Here is a 16,038-nt window from a genome sequence, read left to right on the forward strand (position 1 = left end):
CAACAATGAGTAAAAATGAAGCGCTTAAAAGATTTTCTGGTTATCCCTTTTATAATTAAAAAAGAAAAAAAAAACACCTAAAAATTATTGCTTTCTGCTCCGATTTTAGATCTTCTGTAGGTTTCTTGTTTGTACCCATTTCCATTACATGGGTATTGTAGCTTTAGCTTGAAGAGGAATGAATGAACCGTGTGCACAGCAGGACTAATGAGTCACAGATGTAAAGATTCTGGCACAGTACCATTTAATAACTTCTTTAACTTATATTCCATAACAAGATAAATGCAAATTTGATACATCTGTTTTCTAAATGGTGTATCATTTCAGCCTTAGCAATGTCTCAGGAATGAGCTTCTTTAAATGTATGGTTGTTTAGCCTTTTTTGGCTTTGTTTTCTTTTTATTTGTTTCTAAAGAGGAGATCTCAGGTCATCAAGCAATGCAGTTAGCCACTGCCAGGTTCATCAGAACAAAGTAGGAAAGCTGGTAAAACTGACTTGATGGGATCCACTTGCAGAGTCTCAGTTTCCTCTTGTTTCACCAGTGTGTATCAAGAATAAAGTTGCACTAGCAAAGGACATGTTGTATGCATCAGAATGTAACTGCCTTCTTAGGGGAGCTGGGGAGAAAGACCAGTGTGGTCTTTGTGATCCAGAACATCTCTGATACAATTGCAGGTGGAGATGCACAGAGCAATTACTTGTAATGATGAAAGATGGTTGTAGCTGTCAGGCCACTGTTGCCTGTTGTGCTTTCCACGAGGCTGGCTGGACTGCAAAGCATGCTGCCCCATGGCCATAGGGGTTGCACCGTCAGATCCTTGACGCAGGACTTATGAAAGCCACCTTGTCTGGCAGCTAGAACTATGTGCAGCTTTCGCTTTTGTAGGTGCAACTCTGCAGCCAGCTACACTGAGGCCTTGCAGCAGGGCTGTGCCATGGAATTGACACTTGTGTCCATGGACATAGGGATCTTAGGCATACCAGACTGTTTTACCTGTATGCCTCAGCCTGATGTATTACCTGTTTCCTGGCTTTCCATGAACAAACCTTTGAGGACCTGTGCTTCAGATAAGGTGTTGTATGTAGAGGACTTAGGGATTTCTTTCTTTAGGACTATCCTGCTTAACGCTACAAGGGTTCAGCTTAATGAGGAAGTCTAATTTGCACCCTAGAAGGCAGCACAACAGGAGTGTGAAGTGAGAGCAAAGCTCTCTCAGCAGGCTCTAATTACCACATCTTCCTTTTTTGTATCAAGTTCTGCACATGTGGGTAGAGTAGAATATGGGAGACCACATACAACATACAGCACTCAATGGGCAAATATTACCCTGGCTATGAGAATTCCATTATGTGTATGTTGAAAATGTTGACCTTGGCCATTGTGGATTCCCCCAAATCTATCACTAGATTGTTGTTCAGTGTTTATAATTGTGTATGTGTGATCATTTTATGTGCTGAATGTCGTATGTAAAACAGAATGTGAGGAGCAGGATGGTAATTACACAAAGTGCCCCAAATTCCCTGTTGCTGCTGTCAAGTTCTGCAGCAACCCAGAATCAAAGCTTTCTGCAGAGCTGTATTGAAGGGCTGTAGCACGTTTTAATGGAGAAACAGTGCAGTCAGCTGGCTGATAGCCTAACAGCTGTCAAACAATCCTAACAATTTATTGTAATTTTAAGGAGTCACCTCTGTGCAACTGCTCCTTCTAAAAATCTGTTTATATTGTTGTCATGAAGTAACAACCTACACACACCTATAATGCAAACTTAGTTCTGTTTCCCATATGACAGAGAGGCTGTTTCCTGTCAGTAGGCGATGTGGGGTATACTAAAGATAGTGTTTGTTCTGTCTGTCTGTCAGTAAATTGTCTCTGTGATGTTTGTGTTGTGTTGTTTTGGTACCATGTTATGCTGTGTCCCTAGGGTCTGCCAGGCTTCCCCACAGTTGCTGCTCTGCACAGTAATCAGATCCTCACCGTCAAGGTTTGTGGTTGACATGTACCTGTTCAGTCAGGTCTCTCTGTATCAGCATAGAAGTGCAATGAAAAAAATTATTTTTACTACAAGATAGCCATGAATCCTTATGGCGAACCTAAGTCAATTCCCTTTGTATTGGTGTACGCATTTCTGATGAAAAGCGTGGGATCAAATCCATAACTGCATAGAGCGCTACCCCCGGCAGCACCCATGTTCCGTGTGCTCTTCTTGATCAGTATTTCATTTTTCAGATGAGAATTTCTGTAGTTCTTCTTCCCTGAGGCATACAGGAGCATTGAAAATGTCAGTGAACTCTGTACTGGTTGAATCAAGAAACAGTTATATGTGTTAGATATCTGAAGTTTAATCTGTATGTGCTGGTTTTTCAAAATGCATTTGCAAATTAAGCAGGAAGAATTGAGCAATCCGGTCAAGCTGGAACTCCAGTCCTTATTAAAATGACACCATTGTTCATGGCACAATATGCTGGTTAGAAAATCTGACTGAAAGTTGAACTGGTGCTTTGTGTCTAGAAACTTTGCTGAGAGAACAGAATGCAAAAATACCGAATTATTTCAGAGCCTAGATAATGGAAAAAAAAATAAAGTGAAGAATTCTCCTGTGAAATCTGGGGAGAAAGGACTTAGACAATTAACTCGCTGTATATGATGAGTTCACAAAGCACTAAAAGCACAGTTTCTCTCCGGCAGAAGCACCAGTTCATATAACCTTAGCTATTACAAATCTAATGAATATATCTTTATTTCTTTCTCGGGCCTTCTGATGTCTATTCTTCAATTCTCTCATCTCTGATCTTCAACCTTTGACCTCACCTGCCTGATCAGATGGTGTTTCCTAAAATCAATCATGGGTTTCTCTCTGCTGATCAGCAGCTCATTAAACGCCGCCTCATTAAGGTAGTGCTTCATCTCACTGGAATCTGGTTCTTCTTTACATTCAGTTTACTCTCTGCTGTACCTGTTTATCGGAAGCCATCTTATAGCAAGTTGCTTATTTGAAAGTTCTATAATTAAGCAACTGTTAATGAAATTAACGCTTAAATCCTATGGGTAGCTTTGCTAAGTGCTCCACGTTTAAGATGCAGTTAGCATTTTTAGTGGTTTGCAGTGCTATACTGGAAATCAAACAAGTTGAACACCATTTCTGGTGTTTTTTTCAAAGGCTGTGTGTTCTGGCAGCTTTCTTAGAAATTGTCTTTTACAAATTAGTAAGTCTAAATCATTAAGGGATTTGGCTAATTATCACTCTGAAAGAGCTCACCAAAACAGATGAAAAATTCTGTGCAACTTTGTGGAAAAGCACTTACTCTCCATGCTCGTGTTTGAAGTCTGTCCACGTAACATTGATGGGCTTGGAATGTTGCCAGGCAAACTGTCTAGTTCTGCCACACGACGTTTTTTTAATCCTCAGCTTTGTCATGATTATACCAATCAGGAAACGAAGAGCTGCTTATTGAAAACAGTTACTCTCTTTGGAAAACTGCATGAGTCAAATATTGCAAAGCTACCTCAAATTCTAGTTCGTGTCCTGTGGTAGAACAAGCCATTTACAATTTCAGCCTTTTGCTCTGTGGCCGCTTGCACTGTACAGGTACAACCTGTTAGTCTTCAAGGCAAAGAGCAGTCTTTGCAGTAAGGAGCAAAGACGCCAGTGTTTAGCTCGCAGTAGCTTCTTTAAACTTGTCTTGCATTCTTTCTGGAAAACTGTATTTTTGTGTGGTTGATGCCTCTAAAGCAAATTTCAGATGATGATTTCTTTGTTGTGCTAGGGGGACCAAGGACAAGCTGGACCCCCTGGACCTCCAGGGCCACCAGGACCCAGAGGTCCCCCAGGAGATACTGGCAAAGATGGTCCTCGAGGGATGCCTGGCATTCCGGTGAGTTAGTCTGTTGGTGTCCAAATTTTTGTCAAGTATGTAACAGCCAAAGGTGGTTTGTGAGGTAAGACTGGCAAATAAGACATGTGGAAGCTGAACCACAGACAAATTTTGCAGTACACCTGAAGTCTCTCTGCCACACACAGCAAGTTCATAGCGGGGCCAAGAGTAACACCTAGGTTTCTTGCCTCTCACCCCTGGCAGTTTTTCCCACACATTCTAAGGTTTCTGAGTTGTTCACTGATGTTTTAATAGCTGTACGAAAAGGTTCTCCCCCCTCTACAAGTAGCAAATGTTCCCACTCAGACTTCAAGCTAAAGCTGAATGTGAGATGTCATTGCATAGACTAGCTTGACTTCTCACTTTCTAATGATTGAGCCTCAAATTATGAAATCAGAATAATAAACTGCTAAATGCTGCCCAAAGTATGATCAATTTTGGAGTGAGATTCTGCCATTTTTACACAACACTAACAGTACAGTTTTCTTCCACTCGACCCCTGTATTTCATTAGATCCATAAGCAGAATACAGAACATTCCTTAATGTTTTAGATGCAGGATCAGACCCACAGGCTTTGGCATTTTGTAATGTGATATTAAACACTTCATAAAAAGATGCATAAATACAAGTATTTGTTTTTTTTTTTCTTCAAAATATGAGTATATTCTTGACTCTATGGTTTGTGACACCTTTAATATTCCTTTTTTAATTGTTTTTCTTTTTGGAAAAAGTATCTCTGTTCATTGTGAATCCCACTGCAGTATCAGTGTGGAAACTGAATCACAGGCAGTACATTTGACAACTGAAATGTCAAATGCACAGATCTGGTAAACACATCTCCACACCTGTCACAAGTAAAGATCACAGCTGAGAGGATGCGTAAGGAACTAGCAAGGTGAAGACATCTCTGGAAAAAGAAACAGCTTTGTCAGAGAGAAAGCGTAGCTCATTATGTAGGCCAGGACAGAAAGGCATAAAATTTCACTGCAAAACCAAGAAAGAAAATACCTGAGTTCCTGTTCTAGTCATATTTCAGACTGCCTCATTTGAAATTGTATTGACTATGCATTAGTTGTATTAAGAGTGTAACATGATAACCATCCCTGGAGATGTTCATGAAACATGGAGATGTAGCACTGAGGGACATGTGTTAATTTGTGATATTGGTGGGGGAGTTGACAGTTCAGTTAGATGAGGTGATCTTGATCTTTTCCAAACTTAATGATTCTATAATTCTAATTGAGGCCTGTTGTTAACCAACATTGGGCTGATAATTTCTAGCACAAGCTTGTGAAGTTATACTGAAAATCTATTGCTTTCACTGTTTGCTTTACTTTGGCCATCTACTCATTTCTTGTTAGTCTTCTAATGTGGTAAATTTGACTCTGTTTGGAGTTGTTTCTGGTTTGATATAGAGGGTGAGACTGAAACTGCAACCAATTTCTAACTGCAAGAGTTTTAATGGTTTTGCAACCATTTTTATAATCCACATGCAAGAGGCTAGAAGAATCAGCTAGTGTTGCTGATCACAGTTTGACTGTGGATTGCTTGGGTTTTTTTGCTGCTTAGCAAAGGGAACAATAGTGTTTCTCATGACAGAAGTAATACATTTTATGCAATTAGGTCATTCCGTTTTATAATAGTTCTGAAGTGATTTTTGACTTTAGATGGCGAGAGAGAGTATCTTTTTATAGGTTTGTTTTTTGTTTCTTTTTGTTTAGCTGTGGTTATCTTAAGCCCCATAGCATTGTGGAGAATCAATTTGTGGTACAGCTTCAGTATCAGATAAAATCAAACCAGATTGCTGACTATTGTTATCATCCTGCTCCTTCTCAGTGTCCTGCATCAAGAGAAAAACTTGTCCCAGCTTTGTATCTTTAAAAGGCTTCTGTGGAAGTGAAAAACAACAAAATAATAGTTATACTACATTACAAATAGGAACACTGCAGCATTACAACTGAAAGAGAAAGTCCTTACTATGGCCAGCCTCCACTGTACGGCAGTCATTTCCTTAAGCAAACTTTCATTTCCTTTTAAGCAAGGTACTTATAATCACCAGAACTGCAAGAAAATGTTTTGGCCGCTGCCTTCCTCCATGCCCCATGCACTTGCTGTGCATCCTGTGAAACTCACACGCTCAAGATAACAGGGCCCAGGTGAGCATCTCCAGCAGCCATCATTACTTCTGTTCCTCTGTGTAGCAGTTTTGAGGAACAGTCTGTGTGCTAACATCTCCATCTGTGCCCACAGATCTCCATCTGTGCTATCTTTACCTCACATGCCAGGAGCACGCATCCTGCTCTAGTCACTTAAAGTTTTTAAAGATGAGGAAACGTTTGTTTCTGGGACAGAAAGTCTTTAGATCTGAAGGTAGAAATGTGAGGAAAATGCTGTTAGGCCTATTGGAAGGTCTAACAGGAACCAAGGAAGATCAAGGGCATGAGAAAGGATTTTGCAGCCTTCTGTTAAGCCTTCATTTGGGTGTCAGTAGAAAAACCTCTTGGAACCTGAACATCCTTGTCTTGCAAAAGAGCAAAATGCCTACAGTATATGCTTCCCGTCATAGCTTTCCTGCTACACAGATAACAGCACTTTGAAAGTTTAGAGTCTCAAAAAAGAGGCACAAGGGAAAAAACAGGGTTGTTTTGTTTTGTTTTGTTTTTTTGCTGGTAATAAAACAGTAGACAATGTTACACAGTTTTGAAATTATTTCAGCATAAAGATAATGCTTCCCAACATTTATAGGCATATCTTGATGCTTATGTGATGCTGTAAGCAAGGCTACAAAGAAAGCTGAGAAGTTCAACAAGCTTAAATAATTTGCCGTCTGAAATTTGTGCCTGTGTGGTTTCTCTTTCCCTGTTTTTTAGTATGTTTGCAGATGCAGATTTGTGCGTCTGTACCTAGAGAAGCAGTTCAGAATCTGTTGAGTTGCCAAGAACAGTAGCATCAAAACAGTTCCCATCGCTTCTTGACAGGTTTTCTTTTATGATAAATCTGATAAAGATGATCCTGCAGCTGTGCTGATCCAACAGCACATGGATAGCCTGTGTGGTATGACATTCATTTCACTGTCTCAAATGACAGTTTAATGCATTCATTTAAGAAGAAGGAAGTGAAGATAGCGCCTTGCTTCATGTAGACGTGTGCCACAAAGAGAATTAATTGGGAAAATGAAGGGATACCATTTTGAAAACCAATCCAAATATTTAACAGATGAACAATTATTGCATAACTTCAAAATGTCACTGTTCATGGGTATATGCAATATGATAATTAGTAAGTTATGTCTGCTGACTGAGGTGATGACACAGAACACTAATTCTGGAATATGTAAACAGTGATTCAGCACATATGTGAAAAAACCTTTATCTGTGTTCTTTAGCACTACTGGCTGAAGTGGAATGTTTGGAACCAAAGGGCTGAGAGTCAGCACACCAGGGTTTAAATTTTGCTTGGAGAACTACATCATTAAAAGATTGTGAAGTAGTACCTTGCCTCTTAAAGTCTGTGATTTGATCTATTTCTTTAAAAATCAAATATACATATAAACGTGTGCGTGTATTTAATATGTGGTCAGCTACCATACCTGTTAAATAATGGAATTTTTTAAGAGGTTGTTATTAAGCAAGGAACTGAATTCAAGACATGCTACTCAAATTACTCATGTGGTTTTTTGTTTGTTTGTTTGTTTGTTTGTTTGTTTGTTTTTTAGGGTGAGCCAGGAAAGCCAGGTGAACAAGGGTTGGCAGTAAGTACTCTTCCAGTTTGCTAAGAAACTTTAACAGACTTAAACATGCTTCTTAAACTGTGGAATTCCGGAAAGCTTGATAATTTTATTTTCCAGCCCTCCTTTGTCACTGAGCATTTGAAGTCTCGTTTGCAAAGAAACTACAAGAAAAAAATAGAATTTTTTAAAAATATAGAGTTGCCTATTATATAAAGGCAATTCTTCCTTTCGGGTTGCAGAAGTATAGAGGGCACAGCAAGGAAAAACTGCCATGTCAGGTGTGCCAGATTCACGGCCCCCTCTGAATTTGAGTTGTTTCCACGTTGAGACTGTGGAGCAGTGCAGCAGCCATCTACTTGTTTAAAAGGCCAAAATCTCAGCAATTGTTCTGGCCCCTTGCCTGACAGAACAGTGAAGATGCTGCAAAGAAACTCTCAGAATATTATCTCCTGAGGGTTTTCTTTTCATCATGTGTGGGAGAATACAGAAGCCAAATGAATGCACTTTTTACAAATACTCAGATATGGGAGTACATGTTTTCTGTTGCATCAGAAACTAATTAGCCCTTTTCATTTGGAAGCAAATTGAAGCTCCACTGGCTGTAAATCAGCTTCAGACACAGGATAATGCATCAGGGGTTTCTGCTTGTCACGTGTTCCCAAAATTGTGAAACATTTTTTCCCTTAAGATTTCTCTAAATGCTCGTGGTCATTCTTATTTTTTTTTTATGAGAAATGACATAATTGTAGCCCTTGGCATGTGCTTTTCATTTCTGAATGCTTCTGAAGAGGAAGATTAGATGCTCAGCAATCAGTGTGGATATGATTACTACCTATTTGAATTTATAAAGTTTCAAACAGATGTGATGATACTTTAGCTTGGCAATTTGCAGAACATTTTGGATTAACAAAATTCAGAGTTTTTCAAAAGAGAAAGAAAAGATTCTGAAAGATTGAGATTCTGAAGCATCTCCTCAGATCAGGAGGTTGTTGTAGTTTCTCTTCAAGATAAAAATTTAACAGATCTAAAATCGCATCTCCCAAAACAGTACCTAGTGTTTTAGCACATTTGTGTTCCCTATTGTTCCATCCTTTTTGGTTTATGAGGACTTATTGTTAATAACATGTATAATAGCTGGGAAGAGCATTTTCTTTTTTGGTTTGCTTATTTTGATTGTAATCTCCTATTTGCCCTCTGGACCGCACTTACTCAGATTCTGCAGCAGTGTCTTACTTCTGTTAAAGACCAGATCATCAGGGTCACAGAATCCCCAAGGGTCTTTAAATCAAAAGAGTCTATTGCGATATTCAGAAGATTCCCACTGCTCTAGTCATCTGCACATAGGAAATAAAGAACTGCTACAGGACTCTTCATTTCTCTAAGTGCAGATGTGTTTAAGAGAAAAAGGGTATTTTAAAAATCATATCGGCAACTGTAAGCTAGAGAAAAAAAACCCAGACTGCATAAATTTCCTGCTCCAAATGCCTGTCTAAAAACCAACATGATGGCTTAAGTGTTAAGCTGTATGTAGATCAAGAAAAGTTCAGGTTATTAGAGAGACATTTTATTTTCATTTTTCTTGGTTACTTTGACATGCACGTTGCGCCAGTACAGATTTCCAGGCTGTCTTCCTTGTGGAAAGTGCCAAAGCTATCCATACAGATTCTGTCTGGTTTCCTTTGATATCTTCCATCATACGTTTCTGTATGAATATCTCTTTACTTCAATGTTGAAATATGAGGCACTACTGCAGAAGTAGCTGATTTCCAAACAGTTATGCTGTAGAATTGTGATGCCAAAGAAAAACAGGTATTGTTTTCTTGGGGAACACAAACCTACCTGCAATTCTTTTCCTGTGCTATCCATCCATCTCTTCAAATAAAATTACACCAGAAATCTCAGCTGTGAACTGTGAACTTCTACATTAATTCTGCAGCAACTCTTATGTAAAGAGTAGTCTCTGTTTCACACTGTTATTTAAGTCCAAGTTAAATTCCATTTTTTCTGTGTCTGAAGAAGGATCTGGTAGGTAGATGGGTTCCATGAAGTACTACAAGTCCTAATCTCCCAAAAATCCACCTTTTGGGGAGTTTTGAAGTTTCCAACTTTTCTACGTGTACAAGAGCTTTTCCAGTAAGAAGCCAAGTACTGGAGCGTGCATTCTGGTTGTTCTTCTGGATAGAGGCAAGATACAGGCAAGGACAGCACCAGTGGCCCTGAAACAATTCCTAAATTTCCAATGTACTTTTTGAGGTTGGTGGAAACTAAAGGCTATTTGTATTCTAAAGAATCACAGTCTCAGCAGCTTTAAATAGCATTGGTACTATTCAAGCAAAGAACTGCAGGCCTGACCTCTAGATTATAACAGTGGGATAGAAGCTTTTCTCTGTCAAAAGTGATTTATGCTCGCGTTCAGTAACATCCCTTAGTATTTCCAGGTGAATGCAGAGAATGTTACTAGAGCTGGTAAATTCAGTTTTAACCTTGGAACCAACAGTGGCACAGCTTGAAATTACTTAGCTCTCTGTCTTCTCTTTTTACAAGGAGTGGAATAAGACCCTTGAAGAGTGAAAGATGGTAGATAATGAGGTAGCAGCATGTTTTCCAGCTTGTGTCTCAGAATGTAACACAAACCTATTACACATCTTGAGTAGCTTGTGACCTACTCAAGCAACATGACTTGATTCTCAAAAAGTTAAAATCATTTTAATGCATTTGGAGTTCCAGGAACATCCATGTTCTTATTGCTCAGTCAAATAGGAAATCAGGAGCACTAGTTAAGGCACAACAATTTGCACCAAGACTCTGCTGCCATATTCTCCTCAAATTTTATTGAAGTTCTGTGTCAATAAAGAAAAAAGTGATAATAACCATGTTTTAGATGTGTGAGAGAGAGCAGTAGTAACAATTCGGGACTTTTTCCCCTCTTAGGCAGTGGAGGTTTGCTTGGATCAGAGAAAATGACAATGAGTTCCTTTGTTTGAGTTCAGCTTTGGCATAAGAGAACTCATCTTTAGAGCACAAGACAATTTGTGCAATTTGCTCTGAAGAGAGGGAATGGCTTTTCTTTATTTCAGAAATTAAGTGGGTGTAACACAATAAAAAGCACAGCAGTGACAGCAGAGCAGCAAAGTCCTAGGCTGCAGTAAGTGAAGATCTGCTCAAATGCAATAGCTATGGGCACAGAAATAAAGAAAAGCAGCTGCCTACTTTCAGAAGGCCTCAGGTACAAAGAGATCTACAGACAGATACCCTCACCTCCACTGCCTACCCTTAAATGAGGTCTGGGAAGGGGTGCATCCTGGCCCCACCCTTTCTGGTCACTCAGGTACATTGTATACATCTGAGCTCCCCTGAGTTGGCCCTACCTTCTCACCAGGTGCTCAATCACTGGTGCAGGCTGTGACTTAGCATTTCTGCTACAGTGGATTACTTCAGGGTGATAAGAGGAGAGAGTTGGGAAAAGCTATTGTTGCTTATGCAAATGTCTTATTCCCTTGCTGAAAATATTCCCGTGTTGTCAGCATCCAGTTGCCTTCTACTGTTCTCACCGTTGAGATGTGGGGTCTTGCTGTTTGCAAGGTCTTCTGTCGCTTTGTTTTTATGCTAGGAAGAATATGTTTTCTTTTAGGGCTGAATAGGGAGCAAAGTTAAGAAGAATTGAGTGTATATATCTTTAATGTTAGAAGAGAGTGTAAGAGTGCCTAGGTAGTTACATTATTTTTTCTTAGCTTCCAGGACACTAGAAAGCCCCTCAGGTCTACTTTCTGCTAGAGAAGAACGTATTGCTCCTCTGTGCAGAATGGAGTCAGATGAAGGCCAAGCAGTAAGGTGTGGTGTTAAGGGTTTGAAGTTTTGAAATGTTATGTGGATCTAGAAAGTCTTCTATGCCAGAGGGAAGACTGGTAGAGTTTTCTTAGCTTTTCATCCTCTTTGGTAAAGTTGTGCCTTGCCTCCTATAACACATTTTCCTTTCCATGCCATTTGCCATGTCCTTCTGGTGCCACATGAGGCTTTTTTTCTTTATCTTCTTTTTTTCAGAATGGATCATAAAAATATTTGTGATTCTTCTGTAGGTAGAAGCTAGGATTTCTGGTTTCAGAGTGCTGATGATTTTATTATAAGTGTAGTCAGTGACAGGAAACCTCAAATGCTGACATTGATAGGTGTTTTCAGATTCACAAATTGCAATAGGGCAGAAGGCGTGCATAGGTATTTTTATTTCTAATTTCCATATAGTAACTTTTTGATGTTGCTTTTTGTTATTGTTTTCAAAATGTTCTTGGTGCTTTTAATTTAGAACTATTCTAAACCAGTGCATAGCCATAGAATTTTGGAGGATCAAAATTAGCCATCGTTTCAGCTCCTTGGAAAATTAGTCAGTTGAATCGTGTTCAGTGTACGAGTCAACTGCTTTTTGTCTCTGAATAAAATATATATTTTTTTTCTTCAGAAACTGGCTTTAAAGATACATAAGTAATTTTACAGATGTTTGCATGAACAGAATGTCTAGAACAAGCAAAAAATTCAGGTAAAGATGTCTCTTTGCAAAAGAAATCTATCCTTTAATGATTAACTCAAATGCAAAATCCCTCCACTTAAGATGTATTGTTTTCCAGACTAGCAGCTTTGTGCTTTTACAGTCTTGCTGGGCATCCGTTCAAATAAAAAAAAAAAAAAAAAAAAAAAAGACTTAGTGGTCTTACTAGCTATTCAGTATAAGAAGAACTTTCTTCCAAAGGATATTGTCATATACTTGAAAGTCGGTGAAAGAGCATAACTTCGCAGTCAAATCTATAAAACCTCACATCTTTAAAATGAGTTAATATGCATTTTTCATCTGAGGTTTAAAAAAAAAAAAAAAAAAAAAAAAAAAAAGGGAGGAGAGTGGGAATCAGCCAGAACTGGCTGGAAAGTGCTGCTGGCTTGAGATCAGCCTCTCAGGCTACAACCAAGGACAGATCTTCAGCTGGTGTGAATCTTCATAGTTCCTCTGGGAAATTACTAATTGTGAATTTGTTTTCCATGGCCAGAGTTCTGCAGCAGCCTTGTTTATTTCATTCTGGTGGCATGTTCACAGTAAATTTTAGAAAGTGTGGTTCTCAAGCTGTTTAGCTGCAAAAGTTTACCAGAAACTAGCAGCTGAAATTGAGGATCTGCCTGCACTTCCTACGGCACGTACTCATTTTTTTCCCCAATGCAGATTCATTGGCCTTAAGTTATAAGAGCTAGTCTTAGGAAAAATTGTCTTTAGGATTTTATAATCTCAGTGATGGTTTTCTGGGATGTCAGAACAATGACTAAGAAGATGACGATAAGGAGCTCTGATTGAGCATTAATTAATAGCTTTTGCCGCACTTCTAATCAATTAAGGTAGCATATGGGACCACTGCTTAATGACAATTTATATGAATTTCCATTATACTTGCTCTGTTTTCTTAGCCTGTCTTCTTTTAAGTTTAGGCAATTCATCAATGCTAAAGCATTACATACTTTGATACCAGTACTCTAGTCGTCAAAATCTTTATGAAACACTCCTCAACCATGCGAGAACACATTTTGAGAATTACATTATATGCCTGTTCCACACAGCAAATGGGGTCAACGGGCAATACGGAGACTCATCAGAAAGGCAGATGAATGCTGTGTACGAAACCTGTGGTTTTCCTCTACACGTGCATTTGTTATTTTAAGTTCCTTCCTAAATTCTTTGTCCTCAGCTTTGTGGAAATAAGTGTTTCATGATTCCTACAGTACCAAAGAGGAAATATGCATTCTCAGGTATAGTTTTGGTAGCTCCTTTGTCCCATAAAAATGTAGATACAGATCTCATAAAGGCCTTCTATTACAAGGAGTTTTTACTTTAAAAAGATAGTATGAAAGCTTAAAAAAACAAAACAAAACAAAAACCTAAAAAATAAAGGTTTTTTTTTTTTTTTTTTTTTTTTTTTTTTTACCAAGCTTTGGAATAAGAGGTTCATATGAATGTATTGCACTATTGTGATGTATTTTGGTATATAATTTTTTCAGTATACCAAAACTTTCATTTTCTCATTATATTTTTGTTAGGTATTTTCATTTGGTGTTCATGCTTGCTGTCCTTGACATCTAACACCTCTCAGAACAAATCATTACATCTGCCACAGACCTGCAAATGGAAAATGCTCCAAACTTCCTATTTCATACATTTCTTTAAATGTTTAACAACTGAGCAGCTTGAAGTTGAAAATTAAAACCTGGGGAGGCTGTTTGTGAGGTATCACACCCTGAATTACTGTGTCTTTGAACCACAGCTTTAACACTTGCAGGGTAGAATTATTCCTTATTTTGCAGTTTGCTAAAGCACAAGCAGCAAAGTAACTTTAAAAGGAAAACATAACTGTAGCATATAAACAGATGTCTAGAAAGAATTCTGGACTCAGTGAATTTGGTTTGACTTCATTTGTGCCAACTTTTTCCGTTGTTTTTTCTTTTTTTTTTTTTTTCTTTTTAATTTCAGGTAGTTGTTAGTGACGGCACCTGAGTGTATCCAGCTGTAACTTCATTTGATCATTTCTGTAATGCTAATATTTGATATGAAAGAAGCTCTGTAGATCCCTTGAGAATAATGGCTGAAGAATGGCATTCGTAGTGAAAATTCCTTAGTTTCATAGAATGCTTAAAAACTTTTTTTTATCCTTGGATGCCCAGTTTTTCCAAGTACTTAAGTACATATCAGACAATGCTCCATCCCCAGAGACACAAGAATAGTTATTTAATTTCTTGGGAGCAATGTAATTTCTTTTTCTACCCTCCAATTGAGGAATTAACTTGAGAATCTACTTCAGTAAATCCATACTGTTGTTTGTCGTATCTGTATAGCTAGTTTACTCACTTACACAAGTAGAAAATGGTTTTAAGAAGTGTTCAAGATATGTGAAATAATAGAGATTTAAAATGGTTTTTACTATTTTTAGTTATTTTCCTGTTCTGGGCAATTCTCTTGACCAAAATTTACAGCCAGCTCAACTGAAGTTTCTCAGTGCTTGTATGAAAAGAAGATTGATTTTCAAAGATTCTAATTAGTCACTTCAAACAAATCGATGACATGATTTTTCATATACATAGAGCTCTCCTCGGATCAATTGAATGCTAAGGAAAAAAAAAACCACATGATTATATTGCATTTCCCATTTTCTACTTGGATTCTCTAGCAGTTATCAATTCTGATATAATTATTTTACATTCTGAGTACTTATAGAATAAGAAACTCTTGTGTGTAAATTGTAAATTGTAAAATTGTAATTGCAATTAGCTTGCTGAAAGTAGCTGTATTTTTGAGGACTGTGCTGGTCATCAGGTGGTGTAATAGCTCAGAGGTCATGAGACAGGAGAGTAACTTCCAGTCTGAGTAAAATTTGAGTACCAGAAATGGAAAACTACTCATTGTTTAAAATAACTGATGATTAGTGCCAAATGCTCTTCTCTGAATCATCCATTCTAAAAGTTCAGTGAAGGCAAGATTTTTCTTCTACAAAAATACTTTCTTATTCAGTAAGTCCTCTGGAGGAGCTGGAATGGTAGCAGCAGTGAAGGGAAAATTCTAGGGAAAGAGATTTTTCTGGAGGCATCTGCAATATCTTGAATCAAATCCATCCCACAAGTTGACAGCTGCAGACTCTAGGCGCAGAAGTACTCAGAAGAGCAACACGTTTCACAGTTTACTTTGGGGGATATTCCAATATCCTCCTATTGAAGACAATTTTACCTTCAGATATTTTTATTAATAATTAATAATTATTAAATTTATTAATTTTTATTATTGCTTTGTTTTGAGGTTTTCAAATGGTATTCTGGTTTAGCTGAACGTGTCCAAAAGATTTTGTTTAGCTTCTTATGTAGTTATAAACTGAAGAGTCAGCATTTATTCCATGCACATAAAAGAAACAGATATGAAATAAGAAGTAGTCTTCAGTTGTTCTGGCTTACTGATGGAAGCTAACATAGTAGAACTGTTTAATAAAAGTCAAAAGATAAATGATGCCCAGTGCCTGGATATTTGGAGCTTATTTTGGTAATGGCGATATAGGGAAACTGTGGTCTGAACATGAATTTCTTGGAGTTTTTAAGATGTTAGCCAAACGTGTATTTTTCTTGGCAAAGGGCAAGATTCCTGGCTCATCACTTGCCGTGCTGTGAGGCACTGGAAGAAACTTTCTTCATTTTCTAGAAGAAAGGGAAAAATTCTGTTTAAATGGAATATGTTATATTCACAGTTTGGTTCCTTTCTCAGTAGGCCATTCTCACCTAGCAACATCCTGTTGATTTTTTCATTTATTTTTCTTCTTCCTCCTCTTCAGTGTTCTTGGAGACTGCTTACAAGCAGTGCACAGGTAATAGGCTGTTCGTTTGCCATATTCACTATTACAGGTGCCCTCATTCTCAGGTAGATCT

General features: G+C 38.1%; 1 protein-coding gene across 1 annotated transcript in view; it reads left to right on the forward strand.

Moving 5' to 3' along the window:
- Positions 1-16,038, forward strand: part of COL25A1 (collagen type XXV alpha 1 chain) — a 126,792-nt gene that overhangs the window by 35,584 nt on the left and 75,170 nt on the right. The window contains exons 5-7 of the mRNA XM_085222295.1: positions 2,823-2,894; positions 3,767-3,874; positions 7,591-7,626. Coding sequence (XP_085078421.1) covers positions 2,823-2,894; positions 3,767-3,874; positions 7,591-7,626 — 216 coding nt within the window. The remainder of the gene's footprint in view (positions 1-2,822; positions 2,895-3,766; positions 3,875-7,590; positions 7,627-16,038) is intronic.

Source organism: Meleagris gallopavo, chromosome 4, assembly GCF_905368555.1.
Source record: "Meleagris gallopavo chromosome 4, MGAL_WU_HG_1.1, whole genome shotgun sequence".
Lineage (NCBI taxonomy): Eukaryota > Metazoa > Chordata > Aves > Galliformes > Phasianidae > Meleagris > Meleagris gallopavo.